Here is a 22,229-nt window from a genome sequence, read left to right on the forward strand (position 1 = left end):
ATAAATATCTGTATTGGGAAAAGGGACATAAAGGCATTGATGACATATGCTGGGCACGGTTAAGGACTTCAAGAGGGATGCTCAACGAATCAGAAAACAAATATCGGAACGCAACTGATAAGATCTTGAAATAAATAAGGTTTTGCGTCACATCTACCTGACATGGCTGCAGTATTGTGCTGCAGTGTCTAGTGACCATTCTTTGATCAATACGGAGTACAGTCACCCAGCCATGGTAATACCAGCCCATAACTTAACCATCCCAGCAAATAATCTCTCTTGAGCTCTCAGGTTGACACTGACGTCTATGTCGACGTCGCCAAAGGCCACTCCCAAGAAGGAAGTACAAAGTGGACAAAAGATGACACGTGGCAGGCAACAGTTTTGATGTTAACAATATGATGCCTGTTTGCAACATGACTCACGGGATTTGACCGCCCACCTTGCACGTGACGAACTTTCAATCGTCTGTCACGAAACTATTACTCCAGTTGCCGATGAACGGTTGCACCAATATATATCCCGGTTTGAGCTCGACTGCATGGCACTCTTGTATGACTGACCGTGGGGAGTTATCAACCTTTTCAGTTTGATAGGGCCCATTCCATACTCATCACACGCAGGGTGCGAAATAGTTTCCAAATAGTACTAGTCACACGGGCTAGCGTTGCTGGAAAGCTATTAGCCTACAAGGTGATTTACTAGCCCCAAATTTGAGAGTAGAAACTGAGCAAAAGATTACAAAAAGAATAGATGAGAATAAGACATTGTCGGCATGACATGGGTCGCATCATTAAGCTGCTAATATGATAAATATTTGTATCAGACCATAACATTGCATGATTTCATAGTATCTTATTACGTAACACGTCGGTTAGAGTGATATAGTTACGAAATGATCCCATGAAAATTCACTACCCAGTCGGGCCTGTGATTTTATTGATAATTACATTATGAAAACAAGTTTCTAAATTATTCTCAGTTTCTTAAAATATAATAAAATAGGAGACCAGAGACTTGCTACATTTTCAAACTGTACATGTGATGATAAGGACTTGCCACCTATTTTTATACGTGGCTGCATTGGTGTATATGTTTCAGGGTGTGTTTGGCAGACTATCCTATATCTAATCCGGGACAAAGTTGGGACACGTGATAATGGACATAAGCTGGTTATCTTTAATTTGCTATCAGCTTCTGTGTATTAAATCGATCTCTGTGTGAAAAAGAATACCAAATCCTCCGGGGACAGAAAATCTAAACCATGACTTATCAGAACTGTCTCAGCGTAAATCCCTTTTTATAAACGACTTTAACTACAACAACCAGAAAGAGCTCTGCCGCGACACTGAAGACTGGCACGATAATGTAAGTCCCGTAGTGGTATCAGCATGGCTTAGAAAGATGGTTGTCGTTGACACAGGTGACAAATAGACTGTGCTATCACAACACTCTGGCAGATGCCTACTTTGAACTACATGGCGTTACATTTCCAACCCTCGTCTCACTGGAGTGACTGAGAGAATGAATGAGCTGAGTTTAATGCCTCTATGAATTGTATTCTTGTTGTATCACGTGTGATACAACTTTAACTCGACCGAAAATTATTTTCCTATGACCTAGTTCACCCATTGCCATTCTGAGACATTCATAACTAATTGGTCAAAACAGTATCACCGGGTACCTCGTAAGTTCGGGCACCGTTAATTCAGACACCACTAATCCGTGCCTAACTCTTACAGGACCTTCATATACCGTCATATATACTTAAGGAGTTGATTAAACAGCTCCTGTATTTGTACAATGATATGTCTTCCACACGTACATAAATTTTTTAAGGCGACCAGGATGGGAAAAACATGGGGTTTTCCTTATGTCCCTTTGATTCATAAAAAAACCGACAAAATGATTGGAATCAGTGTTCATGATGATAAGGGCTCCTTTTAAACCAAAACCATACTTTCATACAAAATCATGTCTGTACAAGTATGGCCCTGGAATGTTAAATTTTGAATTCATTGGTGTCAGTGAATATAAAAAATGTCATTTTGCATGTCTGACAAGACTCAAGGTCAAAACTAAGGACTGTGTGTGTGTTAAGTATTATAACTGATAGAAATTTATCAAGATTCGCTAATTCGTTAATCCAGAAAATAGTTATCACCATGCACGATTGCATACGAAAGGTTCCATCAAGAGTATCGAGGTCCCACAAATGTTAATGTTTCTTAAACTACCATCTTAAAATACGGATATTCTGCAAAGGTGAATATAATAACACTATTCGGATTGAATCAAAACAGATTACATGAGGTCAAATTTACTGTATATTAATGTGGAATGATTTGTTTGATATAATTTTACGTGTACACTGTGTATTTAGGTATTTTGTAGTCTATTATTTTCAAAGATCGGAATTGACACGATTACTACAAGTTACTCTAAATCATACTAGGATTTGTGATCCTGGGTTCGAATCCCCGATAAGAATCCTTGATTTGTCAGTACCATATTTGGTAAACGCCTAAGACTTACATCACCTTGGGGTAACCTCTCATACTGAGACAAGGTGTTGGGACGTACATCTCACAAGAAACACATATAAACATGACTGTGATGGTATGTGGAAATGTTGTATTTACATGTACATTATTACTATCGTTCCTTGTTGAAGTGATTGAGACGGTGATGAAGGGATTAAGCATTGAGTCGGTGAGGCTTGGAATAAGGATTGACTGGTGAAACTGGGAGTAAGGATTGGGCCGGTGATGCTGATGGTAAAGTTTGGGCCGGTGACGCCGGCAGTTAAGGATTGGACCGATGATGCGGGTAGTAAGGATTGGGTAGGTGATACTGGCAAAAAGGACTGGGTTGGTGATGCTGGCAATAAGGGTTGGGTCGGTGATGCTGGCAGTAGGAACCGCCGACAGTTAATATCTGACATGTTGACAGGAGGGATTGCACCCTTGTCGGTAATCTTTTTACATTCTATGTGTTAGATGCTTTGACTGTGAATGTACTTACAGATAACACCTTTGGCCCAATGTATGTCGAACTGATATCATCTCTTGCAGGGTATACAGACGATTTTATAACCGCTTCCTAGAATGATGATACAAAGTGTCGACACAGGACAGATAAGTCATAAATACATAATATTTCGGCTTATGTCAGTCTTCACGGTGATCTCAGGTAGTTCGACTGTTCACGTGGCGTTGTAATGCTTTGACTGAAGAGTTCATGACTGTCATTCGAAACAGTGGTCGCTAGGTAACTTCGTGGTAAAAGTGGTCGCTCGTTACTTCAAAATATTCGATTCCCCTGATAGTGTATAACGTGTGAGGTCTATGTCTTGGAACATATCCACGGTAACATATTTGCATATCTTTGTGTGTTCCTTTGAGAAACATGATGTCGGTCTCAGTGAATAGGAAGCGAAGTCCTGACAAGTCCTGACACATTTACATTGTGTGTTGTTTAACTCAGCCGACTTCCTGTAGACCGACATCGATCGGGACCGGTGAAAAATGTCGGTTTAGAGGGATTTCGATAAAGAGGTATTTTTTAGAAAGTCAATTCAAAAGTAGTCTTGTAACAATTTCAGCTGGCCGTTTAGATTCTAAGAATCGGCATTTCGTAGTAAAATCTGCTTTACTGGGAAACAGTTTGGAAATGTTTCATACTAAATATACAGATAGACAAAAGAATGTATACATTTGAAGCTTCGACTTTATAAATAAATCACAAACATTATTGAAACGTGAAACGTTACTAAATAAAGACCAGCCAAGGTAGGACCACTGTACAGTCCCTAAAGTCTGCAAACACTGCAGTCTATCATACTCATAATAAATAAAAACATGATACTATCGAAGAACCATTTAGTGTTCCTTTCAGAACGAAGTATTTTATGGTCACTGTTGAATTTAGTGTCATTGCAGGAGGGGTTCAAACATTGTTTTAAAGTCGCTTGCCACGCGGCATTTAAGAAAGTAACTTTTCCTCTTGCCCTGATTATATGACAATCATGATGATGTAATTATGGAAGAATAAATCAACATGGTGTTTGATGTTGATGTTTAGTGGACTATTTATTAAGAGGTGATAAATAACAATGAAAGAGAACTGCACTTTATTATCATTTTGAAATTTAATAGCTACATTTTGAGCAGATGAAATGAAATCCAAGTATATTTGCATTTTCAAACCGTAAGCAGAAAATATCTAGTAGCCCACGGACAAGTAAGATACCATTACTTGATTGCCCGATTTCTTCACACATCAGAATTTTGGTTACAATACATAAAATACTGCATGGTGTTTGCAACTGATATAATTCTTTTCAGTTGATATTTGATATTTATACATTAAATATTTTATATATTAAATACATATTGTCAAGATGCATTTGATACAATGATTATTCTCAAATGATCATGTTTTTCAAACAGCTTTCCACTTGAGCTATTGATTGGTTGAAATCATGCGATATTTCTTTGAGATGATTAACGGAACATTGTGATGTCATCAGTTACCATAGTGTCACAGTCAAAGGACGTCACTAATCCTTCCGCCACTGAGGTCGGTTAGCTTTTACACTGGCTCTCACTATTTACAAAACGAAAAAACAGATAGCAAAACATAAGACAAACTCTAGAGTAAAAATATAGAAGGCCTTTTCTTTGTTTGTTTTGATAACAAAGGAATGGTCGTTAGTTGATAAATATACATAAAAGTCCTCAGCACATGTATAAAGTTATAAACATTGACCCACCAAGGTGGATACATTTGATATGCATAATACGGAGATTCTACGTATATACCGATGTATAATACCAAACAGAGAATATACTGAAGCATTTTACATTACGTTTTTCGTTTGCGTGTTGTCTTTTGTATAACAGAATCTCACACCCAGAGGCGGTCTGCAATTGATAAAAAAATGTAAGAGGAAATACAGTAATAGGATGACATGTCTTAACCGAACACGCAACGCAGCGAACACGCTACAGACAATTTCTATCCCGCATCTTCACCATTGTTCTGTTCTTACTTCAAAGGAGCAACATGTCAGTTATGAAATCTGCAAAACGTTTGAAACTAAGCAGCATGTGCATTAATTTTCATGAACGTCTCCTTTTTCCTAAAATAATTGAGAGCAATTTATTTGTAAAAATTCCGGGTTCCATATAAAGATTCGGAAAATCTAATTCAAGGAAAGAAGCGTTCCTGTTCTGCTGTGTCACATCTTTGCGGGCTGATCCTTTTCTTGTGGCAGATCTAGATCTTTTACATCGCAATCTTGGCTGTTCTCTATTCCTGGTTGATCCTTTATCGCTACAGTTCGTAAAGTCGGTTGCATCTCTCAGCAAATTCTACATACGAGTTTTGGTATCTCCTTTTGAGTTTTCTGTAAGAAAACCACACACAACATATGAGGTAATATAGAACACAGTTGAACGCTATGTTTTGAGGGCAGAAGAACAAAGACAGGGAAACAGAACAGAACAGAACAGTATATTCTCGAAAAAGACCCACCTACGGTGGTACATGAGAAAACATTGTGGATGGAAATGTATTTTCAATCAAGATGGCGGATAAAACATCTCATAAATTGAAGTGCAATAACTACAATTTGAGCATGCTAGAAAGAGTATTCAAAAACTTAGAGAGATTTTTTATGTGTTTTGTTTTCTGTACTGAGAATAGTTTTTTTAGTTTGAATGCATTTGGCCATTTATAGAAGTATTCTGGGATGTACATCACCCGCTGTTGGAGAAGAGCTTCGCATTTAAAAAGATAATGGAATTCGTCCCCAACAGACGGAGAATCACAAAGTTTACAAAGTCTATTTTCTTTTGGAGTATTGGACCAGCGTCCTGTTTCGATGGGTAGATTTTGGTTAGACAGCTTGAATTTAAGAATCGGTATATATATTTCTTTAGGTAGAAACAGATAGTTATCATATAATATAGTGTCTTTAACAGTTTGATAGAATTTACCTTTGGAACTGGAGGACAGTTCAAAATGCCAATATTGTAGATACTGGTCTTTTAATGTTAATTCTATTTTTTATACCAAGTATTCAGTTGAGCAAAGAAAAGGGTTTTTGTATATTTCTGAAAGTCCACAAATATCTAAAATATCTTTAACACGTTTAAACCATTGTAATTGGTTTAAAACGTTCGGTAAAGATGATGTTACAAAGTTATATAACATAGTTGACAGTTTCATATTGAGTGGGTTTATAGCTATTTTATGCCAGAGTGAGATAATTCTTTTATATATTTTAATGTATAGAGGATATCTTCCAAATTCTCCATATACCATATAGTTGGGAGTTGAGTTTCTAAGACCACTGGCGTATTTTAGAAATTTCAAATGCGTTTTTTCAATTAACAATAAGCTTTCATAACCCCATATTTCTGAACCATACATCAATATGGGAGCTATCATTGTGTCGAAAGCTGACATCAGACAGTCTAAGGGTAGATTCAAATTACGTGCTCTTTTTAGAAGAGAAAACATTGCTTTAGTTGCATTTTCTACAAGGCTTTTGATTGCATTTAGAAATCGTCCATTACGGTGAAGCTTGATACCAAGGTAAGTATAGCTATTAACAATTTCGATTGGTTCGCCCCCGTAAGTAAAATGTAGTTTCTTTTCGAGTTTTTGGGAAGGCCACTACCGAATACAACGATTTTAGTTTTAGAGAGATTTACTTTTAACCTCCACTGACTACAGTAGTCGTAAAATGAATTCAGAGACAACTGCAAATCATTGGGATTGTCATTTACCAAGACAGCATCATCGGCATATAGTAAAATTATAAATTTTATCCAAACAGTGATGTTCGTTTCAGCAGGTTGTTCAAACTTAATACCTGTACATCCTTGACTATAAAGGTGTGATTCGATGTCATTTATGAATAGTGAGAATAATAAAGGGGAAAGATTTTCACCCTGTCGCACCCCTGTGTTGCATGGGAAGTACGAGATTATATGGTTATCAAACATAACAGCCGATTTTATGTTATGGTACATATTTTTAACAAGGTTAGTATTTTACCATTTATGCCATATTTTAGTAATTTATGCCATAGTCCAAGTCGCCACACTGTGTCAAAGGCTTTTGTGTAATCAATGAAAACACAATACAATTTTTTTTGACAACTTAAGGATTTCAAATATCATGTGTATTGCAAATACATTGTCACAAGCCGAGAAACCTTTTCGAAACCCAGACTGTGATGGAGAGAGAATACTATTTATCTCAACAAAATGTGTAACTCTTGTGTTTAAGATACTTGTGAAGAGTTTTCCAAAGCAACTTAGTATAGTTATGGGTCTGTATGAATTAGGATCCTTTGGGTCACCTTTCTTCTTATAAATAGGTTTGATTGCACCTTTAAGACAAGAGTCTGGGACGATTCCAGAATCTAAAATCAGATTAAAGAGACTAGTTAGGAGTGGTATTAATTTTTCAGACGCATCGATTAAGAAATCATTTTTTACTAAGTCTATTCCCGAGGCTTTGTTACGCTTCAAGTTTTTAATGGCAGAGGCAATTTCATCACTTGTGATTACATCATTAAGAATATGTGTATCAAATATAGGATCATCAGTATCCTCATTATCAAGAGGGATATGATCATTACATTTCGTTTCATTAACTGTTTTAAAATACTCGTAAAAATTTTCTAAGCTAGGTGATATGTCTGTTTTTACATTTTCTCGCCTCTTTAGAATCTTCCAGTAATCTTTTGGAGAATGTTTTCTTTTACTACGAAATTGTTCAGCTGTTTCTTTAGAGAATACTTTAATATGTTTATCCATGCATTTTTTATAAGCACGGGACGATTCATAAAATCTTTCTTTATTAAATGGAGTTCTAAATTTCTTAAACACATTTTTAGCTTTATGGAATTTTCTACGCATCTTCCTACATTCAGAGTTGAACCAAGGTTTGTCTTTTCTGCCTGTTTTCGTCTTAGAGGAGTTAGCATAAGTCTTCCTAATACCAAATGTTTCAAGTGCCGCATCAACTAATACCAGCGCCAAGTCAGAGGCGATATTTACAATATCTGGGTCAGTCCCTTCCTCACACGCCAACTCAGTACGTCTATGTATATCTGTTAATTTTTCGGAATTCACATTGTGGCAAAAGGTATTCGACTTTTCAATATCATAATGTTTTGGCCTATTTCTTTGTGGGCTTTTCTCCGTTAATGGGTTACTGGCAGGTTTTGGTGTATTGCTACAGCTGTGAAGTGCGAAGTGAATAGGACAATGTACATCTGAGTAAAGAGGTGAGAATTCAAAAACTTCGAAATCTTTGTACAATGATAGACACGGAGGGGATGTAACAATATAATCAATTACAGACTTGTTTTTACATGTTGCCTTGCCCGTTTCCTTATCTTTATCTATTCGCCCATTACAAATAAACATGTTTAAATTTCTACACAATTCTATCAATCTATATCCAAATTTATTTGCTGTGCCATTGTCTTGAGTAATTCTATCGTATGGGAGGTGTAAGTTATCTGGAACATTTTCTGGGTTTATGTCGTTTTTCATTTCGTCTAAGTCCATATCAAATTCTTCGACAATATGTTTATCTATCGACAAATAATCCTTCATATTACTGGTCCGAGCATTAAAATCACCCATAAGGGTGGTATAATCACTAACTGAAAGGTAATATAATAGTGACTGTTCTATTTCGTTAAAAGCATCATTATTTACATATTTAGATCCTTCAGGTGGAAGATATACAATGCCAATATAGATGTCTTGATCAATGTGAAACACTTGCCTATCAAGTTTTATCCATAAGATGAATTTATAGTCATTTTCTAAAACTGTGACATGTTCTTCATATTTATGTTTTATAGCAACTCCTATTCCACCAGACTTTCTGGCTGCATTTAGTCTGTGTTTTAAGCATGTTCTATATCCTTCTAATTTTATATCATCAAAGCAGTCTGTTTTAGTTTCTTGAAACCCTATTATGTCATGATCTTCCAAGAGCTTAACAAATTCATCATACTGAAGTCTTTTTCTAAGGCCACATACATTCAAACTTAAAAAGTTCATAATAGTGTTATAATTTTCCGATTCATCAGGAGCATCATCATCATCATCATCATCATCATCGTCGTCATCATCATCATCATCATCATCAGTATCATCATCATCAGTATCATCATTATCTACAACAACAACCCAGTCAACATTATCTGCAGCATATGCACTATTAACAGTATTTACATCTTTAGCACCATTACAATCATCATCATCATCATCATCATCAATATTGTTAACATCGACGGCATCACCAACATCCACATAAGCATTAACAGCAATTACTTTAGCACTACTGACACACAGAGCAACATTATTGTTGACATCATTGTTCATATTAAGACTATCACACTTTTAAAAAGGATTAACTAGTTGTTCATTACAGAAAGATTGGAGTGATGGTTGTATTACCTTTCTGTCACTGTGCTTATCTACATGTACAACTTTCCTGGGATATTTATCACTTTGTTGGGAGTGATTTGTATTTGAAGTCTTGCAGAATAAATCAGAAGTATTATTGTCAGAGCTGTGGTTACAGTTTTTGTTGCATGTGTCCTTGTCAGTTAATGGTTTGTAACACTTAGAGTTACATCCATGGACAGTATGAGAATATTGACCACCGTGCCTGTCCTAGGGTATTCTGTGGGTAGGAGTGCCCGATGAAGTTGGGAGTCTATAAGGGGGCGGGGTTGACACATGTTGACACAACGTTTACCTGGCACCATGCTAAATTTTTCTGAGATAAGAGTTTATAATGATATGTTCATGCAAATAACTCACTTATTTACACGAATATTTTGCATCTCTGCGTTTAGAGAAATACGAGGTTTAACTTGGGAATCTTGGATTAAACCGTGGTCTTTCCAAAAGAGGGCGGATCGTTTGAAGCATTTCGAAGGGCCACCAAAATGTTGACTGTTTCCCTTCCAATAGGAAGTAGCGCTTTTCAGGAACTTAATACACTCGTAATCCATATATAGGAAATGTCGTAATGGACACATCGTGACCCTCTTAACAATTCTTTGTATATTTAGAGAATGCCGTTGTTCCTACTCCGATCATTCCAGCAAGAGAGAGACAAACATTGGTTTTATAACTAGGTATGAATATATTTTTATATGGAATTCAAATTCGAGTTGTCGACATACCTGACATTGTATACAGTGCCGCAGATGACGACGACAACGATGATGAATACCACTGCACCAGCGGCACCAAATATCAGCCACCCTGTAAACGTCATTGACGGTGTAATTTTGCGACCATCAAACACAAACAGACTATACTTTGTATAACATTAATTAGGTAATCTGTAAACCATGAAACACAAATACACTATAATTTGTGAAAGAAAACTAATATAATTTGAACACAATGAAACACAATGACACTCTAAATTGTGAAAAAAATATTAATGTAATCTGTTCACCATAAAACGTTAATGCTCTGAAATTTGTGTAATTCTATTTATGTTTATCTGAACACCAAGAAACTCAACTATAATTTGTGTGACAAATATTAATGTAATCTGAACACTATGAAACACAAATGTGCTAGAATTTGTGAAACATTCGTGTAATCGGAAGACAATGAAAAACAAATACACTACAATTAGTGAAACAATATTTATGTAATGAGTACAACATGTAACACAAATGCACTATATTTTGTGAAACAATATTTATGTAATCTGAAACCTCTGTCTTCGGCGTGACAAGTGAACGCTTTAACGAAACCGACAACTCCACCGCCTCCCGCTCATCCATAGATTTATTAATTTTATATCTTTACCCGTTTTACACATGGGTCCTGTCCATCCAAATTTGCAGCCTCGTGGGCCGTGACCTGTTGCTATGTGACAGGGATCATCCTCGGAGCACAAGCCACACGGCGTGCATGCCCCGTACGTGTTCTTTGGACACTCTGTAGATAATGGTAGAATATCGTCCTATCAACTGGTCATACATGAACGATAAATCTGTTTACTAAAAATAAGCTAAATCACACATTTTTCTTTATTTTCGATTATGATCAATTCATATGGTATATACCCCATCAACTGATTTAAACTTGACTTGACATTAATTAAAAGATGAATATATTTACGTGTGAGACAACGTACATGTACATGTAGGTGCACGACTAACCACATAGCTTTCAAAAGATGTAAGTTCTGGGAGTATAAAAGGTGGATACCGCTCTGTACTAAATATAAATTAGGTGGATATATGTGACTGATTTCATATGCTTAAGTGGCCAGTTGATGCGAAAAATAGTACACTGCTGTTCTGGGTTTTCTTTTGGCGTATATTTTCATAAGTTGATCACTATATACTAGTATTTATGGTATTCTGTTTGTATTGCACTATCGTGTAGTCTTGTACAATAGCAAGTTATCGGAATTACAAGATCTCGCCATTTGATTAGTAATTTGAATGCAACAAGATTTTATTAATGATACCATCCTGTGTTACCGTTGGATTTCATTTCATTTCGTCTTTTAGGAATTATCATTCAATTTAATTCCTGGATAAACTCGAAAATACACGTCAAGCACCTCGTATCTACTCATGATTGATTAAGTTTTCCAATAAGCGAATACAGATTCTCCAGAAGGAATGAAACATTGCCTTGAAAAACATCTTTGTGAATTAACTTTAAACAGATCATATTTAGCGCTATCCCTTCTTGCTGATAATAGTCTTATTTAAAGGGGCACCGATGCGGAGTGAATAATGTTTCTCACCAACGGTCTAATTACGAAACCAAGCTGCAAATTGGTCAGTACCCGCTCCTTCGACCGTGACGGACAAAGGGACTGGGCTACGGTGAATGTCTTCACCCTAAACAGTCAGGAGGCCGTATGCCCATCATATGCCATTATTTAAAAATAGCCATGGTATTCCTTGAATGTAACTAAGTATCCCAGCAGTGTAGTTTTTTTTTCTTTTCTGATGCCTGAATGGTACAGTGACTGATCGAATTTGATCCCATTTCTGTGTTTCTTACCTCGATATTTAATCATGTTATGTGGAAATATGATGTCTACAGGCACGTAGCAAGCCATTTGTTTCATATTAGTCCGAAAGATTGCAAAGCATTATACTTAGATAGTTTTGAGGGTTGGCCCAGCTGTCATAGCAAAAATCATACGTAAATGTTGGTAGCTATGGCAGCTACCCTGGTTTATTATCTATGATAATAAAAACACGCAGCTGATTTATTTGAATTCGTAAACTAAAAACAACGACTTTGCCGCTGGTAGAGAAATCTGAAAATTTTCTTACGTAAAAAAACCCTGAATATACCTATTTACCCAAGTACACAGCAAATGCCTGTATGCATTCCTTATGTAACAACGAAGTTCCGTTGGTATCCTCAAAACAGTTTCGGCTCATAAGTGTTTTCAAGCTGCATGCGACACCGAGATTACATCTTCCTTGCTGTAACTCGCGTTTGATGGTATAAATCTACAGATGTTATTTGTCATCATTCACGTGATGGTCAGTTAAAGAATTTATAACAGGTTTAATTAGTAGTGAAACCACTCAGATTACTCGACAAAGGTTCCCATTTGGCATTTCTCCTGCATGATGTAAATACTCAATATTATTAATAAAGGTTTGATGGAACAAATGTATTAAATGTTATTTAATATGTGCTTGTGATGGTTTATCAGTTGAGTTACAAAAGCAGACATTGATCAAAGGATTAACCGATAATACATTGACTGATTAATTACAGCTGATTTGTAGTGTGTGTAGATGTAGTAATCTATACTGACTACACACTGTCATAACGGGAGAGTGTAAAAACAAACAACATCATCCCTTCAAAAAAGAATGAACCACCTTTGCGTTGATTGATTGATTGCTCATTATTGGTTAACTAAATTACTTAGAATGGCGGACATCATACAAATAGTTGCCAGGTGTGCTATCTTGGGTGACCAATGAGAGGTTCATCAGGTTTTCACCTATGTGAAAGACCTGAAACGATGTGTCACTTTTCTCAAATTAGACTGCTGTAAGACACACGCTATAGAGCAGGATTATTTACCAGCTGCAGATGAATGGAATATCATTCTTTTATGTGGATATTGATGAAAACATTCCTGAACAAGGTAGGCTGTTGTAAATTCATTATTTGCATTTTGTTTTAATTTATTTGTTGTAGCATTCAGCAGAATCTATATGACAGAAATCATACTAGATCGCGCATAGGGCGTGTGTGAAATAGGGTCCACACTGGCAGTCTATACAATGTATAAATGTTACAGTCATGTTAGAAATTTACTATAAGTATAAGGAGTTATTTTATTAATTTTCCTAATCATACAAATATGACAATAAACTAACTAGGGTTATGAGACAAAATATAAAGACGTACATCGGCTTCGTTATTTTTCCGTCTTAATAGCTTTTTTACCATTTCTAACACTGGCAGATGGTTAACCTTCAAAGTGTTTCATTTATTTTCACAATACATTTGTAATGAAGTAAAACTGACTTCACCTTAGTTGATCTCTCTATAATTACACTCTCAATTGCGCATACGGACTGCGCAGCAGAGGTCACGAACCAGTCCCGAATTCTGGGATATCATCCGGCTACTCACGGGAAAAAAGACAATAACAAAAGGAACAAAAAGGTCCACGGAAATTGCTGCGCATCAGTGCCCCTTTAAAGTGCAGTTATCTCCAGCAGTCCGTCTTCCGATCACGTGATCACAAGTACTTCCCATTTTCAGTTGAGACACGTCATGCCAAATGTGCCCGTTATTCAACCTATAAATATCATTTGAAAGCCACTGATGATCAGTAGGACATGTACAATTGCCCTATACAGTGAATATAACACCTTAACGAAGATCGTAAGGTTTGTCAAAGCCATTTAAGTTTGATATGTCGTTTTTATATATCTTGTTGATGATATGAAAGGGTGTCAGTTCCTGTTGTGAGATTGTTCTTTTGATATTTATTCTTCTTTATATTTATTTGTTCCTGCCTATGTTTCTTGGTGTAAGCCCCTTGCTTATCTGAGGTCGACATCACAACCGCTTGCAAGATCAAGATGACACGTCGTGGTACATATCTAATATTATTAGAGTGAGTGAGTTTAGTTTTACGTCGCACTTAGCAAATATTCCAGCTATATGGACGGGGTCTGTAAAACTGATTCTGGACCAGAGAGGCCAGTGATCAGCAGTGCGAGCATGGATCTGCGCAACTGGGAACCAATGACGTGTCAATCAAGTCAGCGAGTCTGACCACCTGATCCAGTTAGCCGCCTCTTACGACAAGGATGGGTTAGTGAAGGCCCAGACCTTCACGGGTTAATATTGTTAGAGACGGCGTTAAAACGGCGTTTACTCCTCCCTTGTCATCGTGAGTGCTATACTAGAACAATATTTCCTCTCACCTTCTCGGCAATTAGGCATTCTGTAGCCTGGGACACAACCTCTGAGACAAACACTCTTCTCACAGAGCCCATCCCGACAGTAACCACAGGCCTCACACCTGGCTCCATTCTGGCCACTCGAGCAGGTCACTGACAGAGTGAGTGAGTGAGTGAGTTTAGTTTTACGCCACAATCAGCAATATTCCACCTATATGGCGGCACTAATCGAGTCTGGACCGGACAATCCAGTGATCAACAACATAAGCATCGATCTGCACAATTGGGAAGCGACGACATGTGCCAACTAAGTCAGCGAACCTGACCACCCGTTCCCGTTTTTCGCCTCTTACGACAAGCATAGTCGCCTTTTATGGCAAGCATGGGTTGCTGAAGGCCTATTCTACCCCGGGACCTTCACGGGTCTCACTGACAGAGTAACGCAACATGATGTATGAGTGAGTGAGTTTTTTCGAGCCCTTTAGCAGAATTCCAGCAATATCAAGGACGGGTACACCAGAAGTGGGCGTTCCACATTGTACCCATGTGGCAACTTAACACTTAACCAAATGCTAAACATATCAGATCTGCAGGTTGATATGTGTACCTGAATTGTTGATGTTCGGCGAGAAGACGTGGATACCGATCGGTTTGTGAAAGAGCTGTGACGCCAACGGGGCCATGTATTGTCCATTCTCGGACACCACGTGGATACTCCTGAAAATATTCACATGATCATGATGTACTTCAAGATGAAGTCGTGAATAGCCAGTTTGAAGACATTGATGAAGGTAATGCTAGACCATCGAAGTAAAAACAAATTTCAGCCTCTTGTGTACTGATAAACACTGAAATCAGATATGACACTGAGCTCAAATTTCAGGAAATGTTCACCCGTAACCAAAACTAGGCGTGTTCTATTGTTCTGTCTGTAGATTGTTATTCTAACCAATATGCTACCCACAGCTGCATCAGGTGTTTACCTGGATTTCAGAACATGCAACAAACAGTTGTTTGATCAAAGGTTAAAGGTTGAAACTCTTATAGTAAATGCATTGTTAGAATAAAACAAGTAGTACGACCTGTCAAATATAAATATGAAAGTAAAATGTCAATTAAAAATTACTACAATAATAATCATAGATGACTGCGGCAAATATATATTCACAGATGACGTCGCATATGTACAGCTGTTACGTTACAGCTGTTACGTTACAGCTGTAGCGGACATACAATTTCAGAGTCCCGTTACGAAATTTAAACCCCTAACTTTCTGATAGGCGATCGAATGCCTTGTCCACATGGCCAAAAATAACCCTACAGCTGAAAGGGTGAGATAGGTCTATCCTTGGATGACTCCACGCCTTCCTACACAGAAGTTGTAAGGGAGCGCTACCCATGGGTAACTCCACGTCTTGTTACACAGAAGTTGTAAGGGCGTGCTATCCACGGATGACTCCACGCCTTGTAACACAGAAGTAGTAAGGGTGTGCTATCCATGGATGACTCCACGCCTTCCTACACAGAAGTTGTAAGGGTGTGCTATCCATGGATGGCACCACGCCTTGTTACACAGAAGTTGTAAGGGCGTGCTATCCATGGGTAAGTCCACGCCTTGTTACACAGAAGTTGTAAGGGCGTGCTATCCACGGATGACTCCACGCCTTCTTACACAGAAGTTGTAAGGGCGTGCTATCCATGGATGACTCCACGCCTTCTTACACAGAAGTTGTTTCTGGGCGTACTTACTTGTCTTGTAGTGCCGTGTAGTAAAGAAGCCCATTGAATACGGTAATGTCTAACATTGGTGTATCAGTAACAACGTTCCGTCTCCCAGAACCATCCAGCAGAACAGATCCGAGGAAACCATGGCCGCACCAGAACAGTCGACCGGCTGTTGATGACAACAATGACAAATTATATGTCGCCAGCAGATGTAGTCGTATGTGGACGAGATAGACCCGTGGTTGATCTTATGAGCAACTACCCGGGCAGATGACACTAGTCGTTTATGATGTCGCTGATCCTTACCGCCTGTTTCATCAAGTCGCCTACAGAGATTGGATAGTCGAGTGTTTAAAGTGTTCGCCCGTCAGGTCGAAGACCCGGGTTCCAATCTCACATGGGTACAATATGTGAAGCCCATTTCTGGTGTACCCCGCCGTGATATTGCTGGAATATTACTAAAAGCGCCTTAGAATTGAATTCACTCACTCCTCAAGATGCCCTGTAACAACCAAACTACCCCTGCAGCATCTCTTGGCTGGAATAAGATTGATAGTAGGTAAGAAGATTCAAATGTATCAGAATTGAACAGTATGTATTTACTAAAGGGTACGCTGGATATATCAGTGCCGGAGTGAGTTTGATTTAATGTCGCTTTAAACAGTATTCCAGTTTTGTCAGGGTTTCAGTTTGACAAGAACACAAACCACTGTATAAACCTTGTTTGGAATGTCCAATGTGAATGGGCTCGTGGATGGTTGTCAAACAACCAGGTATGATAATTTGGGATTCGAACTCTGAATCAGCTTTGGGACAGTCATCACCTTTTGTAGTGATACCTTATGCGACCCAATGTGACATTATTTGTAATTTGGATTGAGCTTCACGACCAGTGAATCCTGAAACACAACGCCACACAACCAGCTTGCCTCACATCACTGCTCTAGAATAGAGCTCCGCACAGACTCGCTAGACTGACACTATATCAGGAGAGTCGTGGACGAGGAAGGGGAAGTGGCCACTGTAAAACTACTTGAGTTCATATCGTGTTTAGCTGCTTGTTAAATGTATTTCTCATTGTTCTTTGTGTGGACATGTGTAAACATGTCCCGTTAGGACCCCACTTGACAACTACGAGGAATTTAAGTGTTTTCAAATCGTACTTGATATTTTCCGTTCTTACGCTCTTTGATTGATATATATTAATGAGACCTACCTTTCTCATCCAGAGTTATTCCGCTTGGTATAGAGAGTCCAGATGTCACAACCACCTTCCTCCGTCCACCGCTATAGTCACACGTCTCGATCTTCTCATTCTTGCCGAGGTCCGTCCAGTATATGTTTCTGGGAAGCGGACATTTTTAGGAGGGAGTTTTTACGTCACTTTTAGCAAACTTCCAACAATATTACGACTGGTGACACCAGAAAATGACTTCGCGCATTGTAATTATATGGGAAATCAACATAGGGTGTCCAGTGGGAAACATTAGACTACTGCACTGCCCCATCAATTATACAGACAGGGGGCGGTGGGGTAGCCTGGTGATTAAAGAGTTGAATCGTCACGTAAAAGACTCGGGTTCGATTCCCGACATGGATACAATGTGTGAAGCCCATTTCTGATGTTCCCAGCTATGATATTGGTGAAATGTTGCCGTACAACCACACCCATTCAATAACTGACGATGAATTCTAAGTGACCTACTTGTAGGTTGTATCTGCTACAATGCCCCGGGGTTGTTCCATGTGTGTGTGTACTACCACTGTAGACTCCAAACTGTCCATGTCCATCCGGCCGATCACTTTACTGCCTTCGTCAGTGTAGAACAGTTTCCGTGAGGCACCATCTAATGTCAGGCCTCCAAGTAAAGATGCTGTTGAAGGACAATGGGTGAGTGAGTTTAGTTATACGTCGCCTTAACTTGAAGATTACTGGAAATTATGTCTAAAACAGTACACTGTGCTTGCATACATGAGTAGTGAAACAACTCTACGCATCACAGCTTCAGTCGAACGAAGTGAAAAACGTCTGGAATATGAACGTGATGCCAACGTGAAGCTCATCGTAAACCCACCCGTCGTGTTCACCCACATCACAATAATATCAGTCTATAAATCTGACTAATGGAAGTTTCGAAATTACCGTTCTCGACTGAATGGATTTCACTGGAAACATAACTAATCCTACTAGCCCATTCTTCCCTATCTGCATGCCTTTTGGGACGAGAGGCCATGTAATCACCCTCCATTGTTATTTCGGTGATGAGTGCATGCTATGTGTATATAAGATCGTGGGTTCGTTGTGATCTAATTGTATATCTAGATGGATTGTCCGTTCCACGTGAAGATCGTTGAACGGATCTTCAGCAACCTACGCTTGTTCATGTTATTAATCACTGGATTGCGTGGTCTAGACTTGATTATATACAGATCAACGACATATAACTGGAATATTTCTAAGTGCGGCATTAAACAAACAAATAAACACACAGCTCGCCTGTCTCACTAAAGTCGTAAACGACAAAGGCCTGCATCCCTTCAGGTCTTCATCCAACATCAAGCTGACACGCCGTCATTTACTCACCCACTTACTCAGGCACTTACACGAACTGAAAGAGGCAACCACCACATCGTCCAAGCCAGCCAGTGTTGCCCTCCTTATATGATGCATCATAATATCAGTCCAGTAGATGTGACCGGTTGTTACATCATAATCTATGGCGAATGGCTTGTTCATTTGGGATACCTCCAGGTGTGTAAGGTTCCTCTGAGAGACATTGTATATATAAATGGAACCTGCTTCTCCGGTATCCCCAACGTCTGTCAGGAGGACAACCACTTCCGATTCCGGAGATCCTGGGTAGTAGGAAGTATGGAATCATTTTCTTACAAACATTTTAATTTTAGTCACTCCAGTTATCTAAATGTCACTTGCCACTAACAACAATACACAATCATGTACATTTCGTCCCTCTGGCAAAAATACACAATCACAATTATACTTGTCTACTCTAACAACAATGCAAGATTATCAACATTTTAGTCACTCAGGCGAAAATGCAGTTTTCTTAATATTAGTTGCTTCTATCGACAATTCACATCTTGATTTTCTTCGCTCAAGCGAAAATGCACACATATCTTTATCTTAGTCTAGTCTAACAACAATCATTTACATTCTTTACCCACGTGACTATACATAATACTCCTGTTGCCAGTCGCCTCCAACAACAATGCACATTCATCTAAATTTGAGTCACTCCACAGACAACGTTCAATATTCTTCATGTTAGTCGCTACTAACAACAATGCAAAATCATCAACATTCAGTCACTCTGGCGACCATGCACTATCATCTTAACGTTAGTCGCCCTAGCACCAATACACAATCATCAACATTTAGTCACTCTGGCGACCATGCACTATCATCTTAACGTTAGTCACCCTAGCACCAATACACAATCATCTACATTTAGTCACTCTGGCGACCATGCACTGTCATCTTAACGTTAGTCGCCCCTAGCACCAATACACAATCATCAACATTTAGTCACTCTGGCGACCATGCACTATCATCTTAACGTTAGTCACCCTAGCACCAATACACAATCATCTACATTTAGTCACTCTGGCGACCATGCACTATCATCTTAACGTTAGTCGCCCCTAGCACCAATACACAATCATCAACATTTAGTCACTCTGGCGACCATGCACTATCATCTTAACGTTAGTCGCCCCTAGCACCAATACACAATCATCAACATTTAGTCACTCTGGCGACCATGCACTATCATCTTAACGTTAGTCGCCCCTAGCACCAATACACAATCATCAACATTTAGTCACTCTGGCGACCATGCACTGTCATCTTAACGTTAGTCGCCCCTAGCACCAATACACAATCATCAACATTTATTCACTCTGGCGACCATGCACTGTCATCTTAACGTTAGTCGCCCCTAGCACCAATACACAATCATCAACATTTAGTCACTCTGGCGACCATGCACTGTCATCTTAACGTTAGTCACCCCTAGCACCAATACACAATCATCAACATTTAGTCACTCTGGCGACCATGCACTATCATCTTAACGTTAGGCACCCCTAGCACCAATACACAATCATCTACATTTAGTCACTCTGGCGACCATGCACTATCATCTTAACGTTAGTCACCCCTAGCACCAATACACAATCATCAACATTTAGTCACTCTGGCGACCATGCACTGTCATCTTAACGTTAGTCACCCCTAGCACCAGTACACAATCATCTACATTTAGTCACTCTGGCGACCATGCACTGTCATCGTAACGTTAGTCGCCCCTAGCACCAATACACAATCATCAACATTTAGTCACTCTGGCGACCATGCACTATCATCTTAACGTTAGTCACCCCTAGCAACAATACACAATCATCTACATTTAGTCACTCTGGCGACCATGCACTGTCATCTTAACGTTAGTCGCCCCTAGCACCAATACACAATCATCAACATTTAGTCACTCTGGCGACCATGCACTATCATCTTAACGTTAGTCGCCCCTAGCACCAATACACAATCATCAACATTTAGTCACTCTGGCGACCATGCACTGTCATCTTAACGTTAGTCGCCCCTAGCACCAATACACAATCATCAACATTTAGTCACTCTGGCGACCATGCACTGTCATCTTAACGTTAGTCGCCCCTAGCACCAATACACAATCATCAACATTTAGTCACTCTGGCGACAATGCACAATGACCTAAATGCAGTGCGTGAAATAGCGTCTGTCCGGCGGCCCGGTGCTTGCCAATTTTATGGTGGGCTTACAACTTTATTGTATAGTCAACCCTGTGGACAAGTCCATCTTCCATGGGTATATATTTTACCATGTCACTGACGCGGGGTGATATTTTGAAAATGGTATATAGCTGCGGTAGCTAGACGACGTCTGTATGTACGTCTGTTCATGATCACGTTATGTTTTGTAAAATTTGCTTTTGCATATGTTTAAGTTTACATCACTATAAGAAATTCTTTAATAACAGTATTTTAACACCTCATCTCAGTTTCCTGTTTTTAATACAGGGCTGGTTACATGTACACAGGGCCAGAAACATTTTCAGTTATCAACCCGGTGAACTTCCTGTTTTTTAGGAGTTTCATACACTGCTAAATGTTAGTCCCATTCTATCAACAATACACAATCATTTTACAATATTCCCCCTTTCACAGACTTCAATCACCTCTTACCTCAGATACTGGAATCAGAGGGTATTTTCTGACAGGGATCCAGTATACTCACTTATTACTGCTTCTTAAATTAAACGTAAGTGTTCAAACCTATAGAAGTAGACATGTATTGAATTACCTTGGCACGTCCACTGCAACACCAGAGATGAGACAGTCATAAAGAACAATGCTAAATACGCCATGATCAAGTAGTGCTATGTATCATGGTGAGTGATCCAAGCAGTTTGTTATCTGTCTCTAACTTCCTGGTCAGCAGCTGTTGGTCGGTTGCACAATAATAACATCGAAAGAGGCTTTCCGGAATAGCTAAAACATGTGTGAGCCTGTGTTTGTGCAGTTGGATATTTGCAGACATATGTTCAGTGTAACAGACGTTCGGCAATGTGATGGCTACCACCAGCCTAACACAGTTCTGTTGAACGTCAGTGTGTCTAACCTACGGTTGCCCCTTTACACGCTCTCATTGTTCTTCTCAATAGCAGCTCGGAGATAAGAGTGCCTTAACCACAATCAGGGTCTAGGTCAGGGTCAAGGTTAGGGTTAGGGTTAGTCAGGATCAGTGTTAGGGGTTTGATTAGGGTTTAGGGTTAAGGTTAGCGAGGTTAGGATCAGGGTCAAGGTTAGGGGTATGGTTAGGGTTAAGTTAGTTCACTGAAAGTACCCAGCTTTTCGAGCTATCATGTCCTGTGTCCTGTCTCACCAGACGCTCCCTCTACACGCTGTTGGCATTCAGAAAAAAACTGTACCACAAGTAATTGTTTATTGGTCACTACAA

At 39.0% G+C, this 22,229-nt stretch overlaps 1 protein-coding gene across 1 annotated transcript; it reads right to left on the bottom strand.

Moving 5' to 3' along the window:
• Positions 1-3,711: 3,711 nt before the first annotated feature.
• On the bottom strand, positions 3,712-21,919 carry LOC137268159 (pro-epidermal growth factor-like). Its single transcript, XM_067802687.1, has 10 exons — positions 21,573-21,919; positions 18,812-19,063; positions 17,913-18,081; positions 17,424-17,551; positions 16,232-16,376; positions 15,090-15,199; positions 14,507-14,635; positions 10,878-11,009; positions 10,235-10,316; positions 3,712-5,410 (listed from the first exon to the last, which is right to left on the bottom strand). The coding sequence occupies exons 1-10, from the start codon at positions 21,634-21,636 to the stop codon at positions 5,338-5,340; spliced, it is 1,284 nt and encodes a 427-aa protein (XP_067658788.1). The 5' UTR covers positions 21,637-21,919; the 3' UTR covers positions 3,712-5,337.
• Between the last annotated feature and the right edge of the window lie 310 nt (positions 21,920-22,229).

Source organism: Haliotis asinina, chromosome 16 (assembly GCF_037392515.1).
Source record: "Haliotis asinina isolate JCU_RB_2024 chromosome 16, JCU_Hal_asi_v2, whole genome shotgun sequence".
NCBI classification, from domain to species: Eukaryota; Metazoa; Mollusca; class Gastropoda; order Lepetellida; family Haliotidae; genus Haliotis; species Haliotis asinina.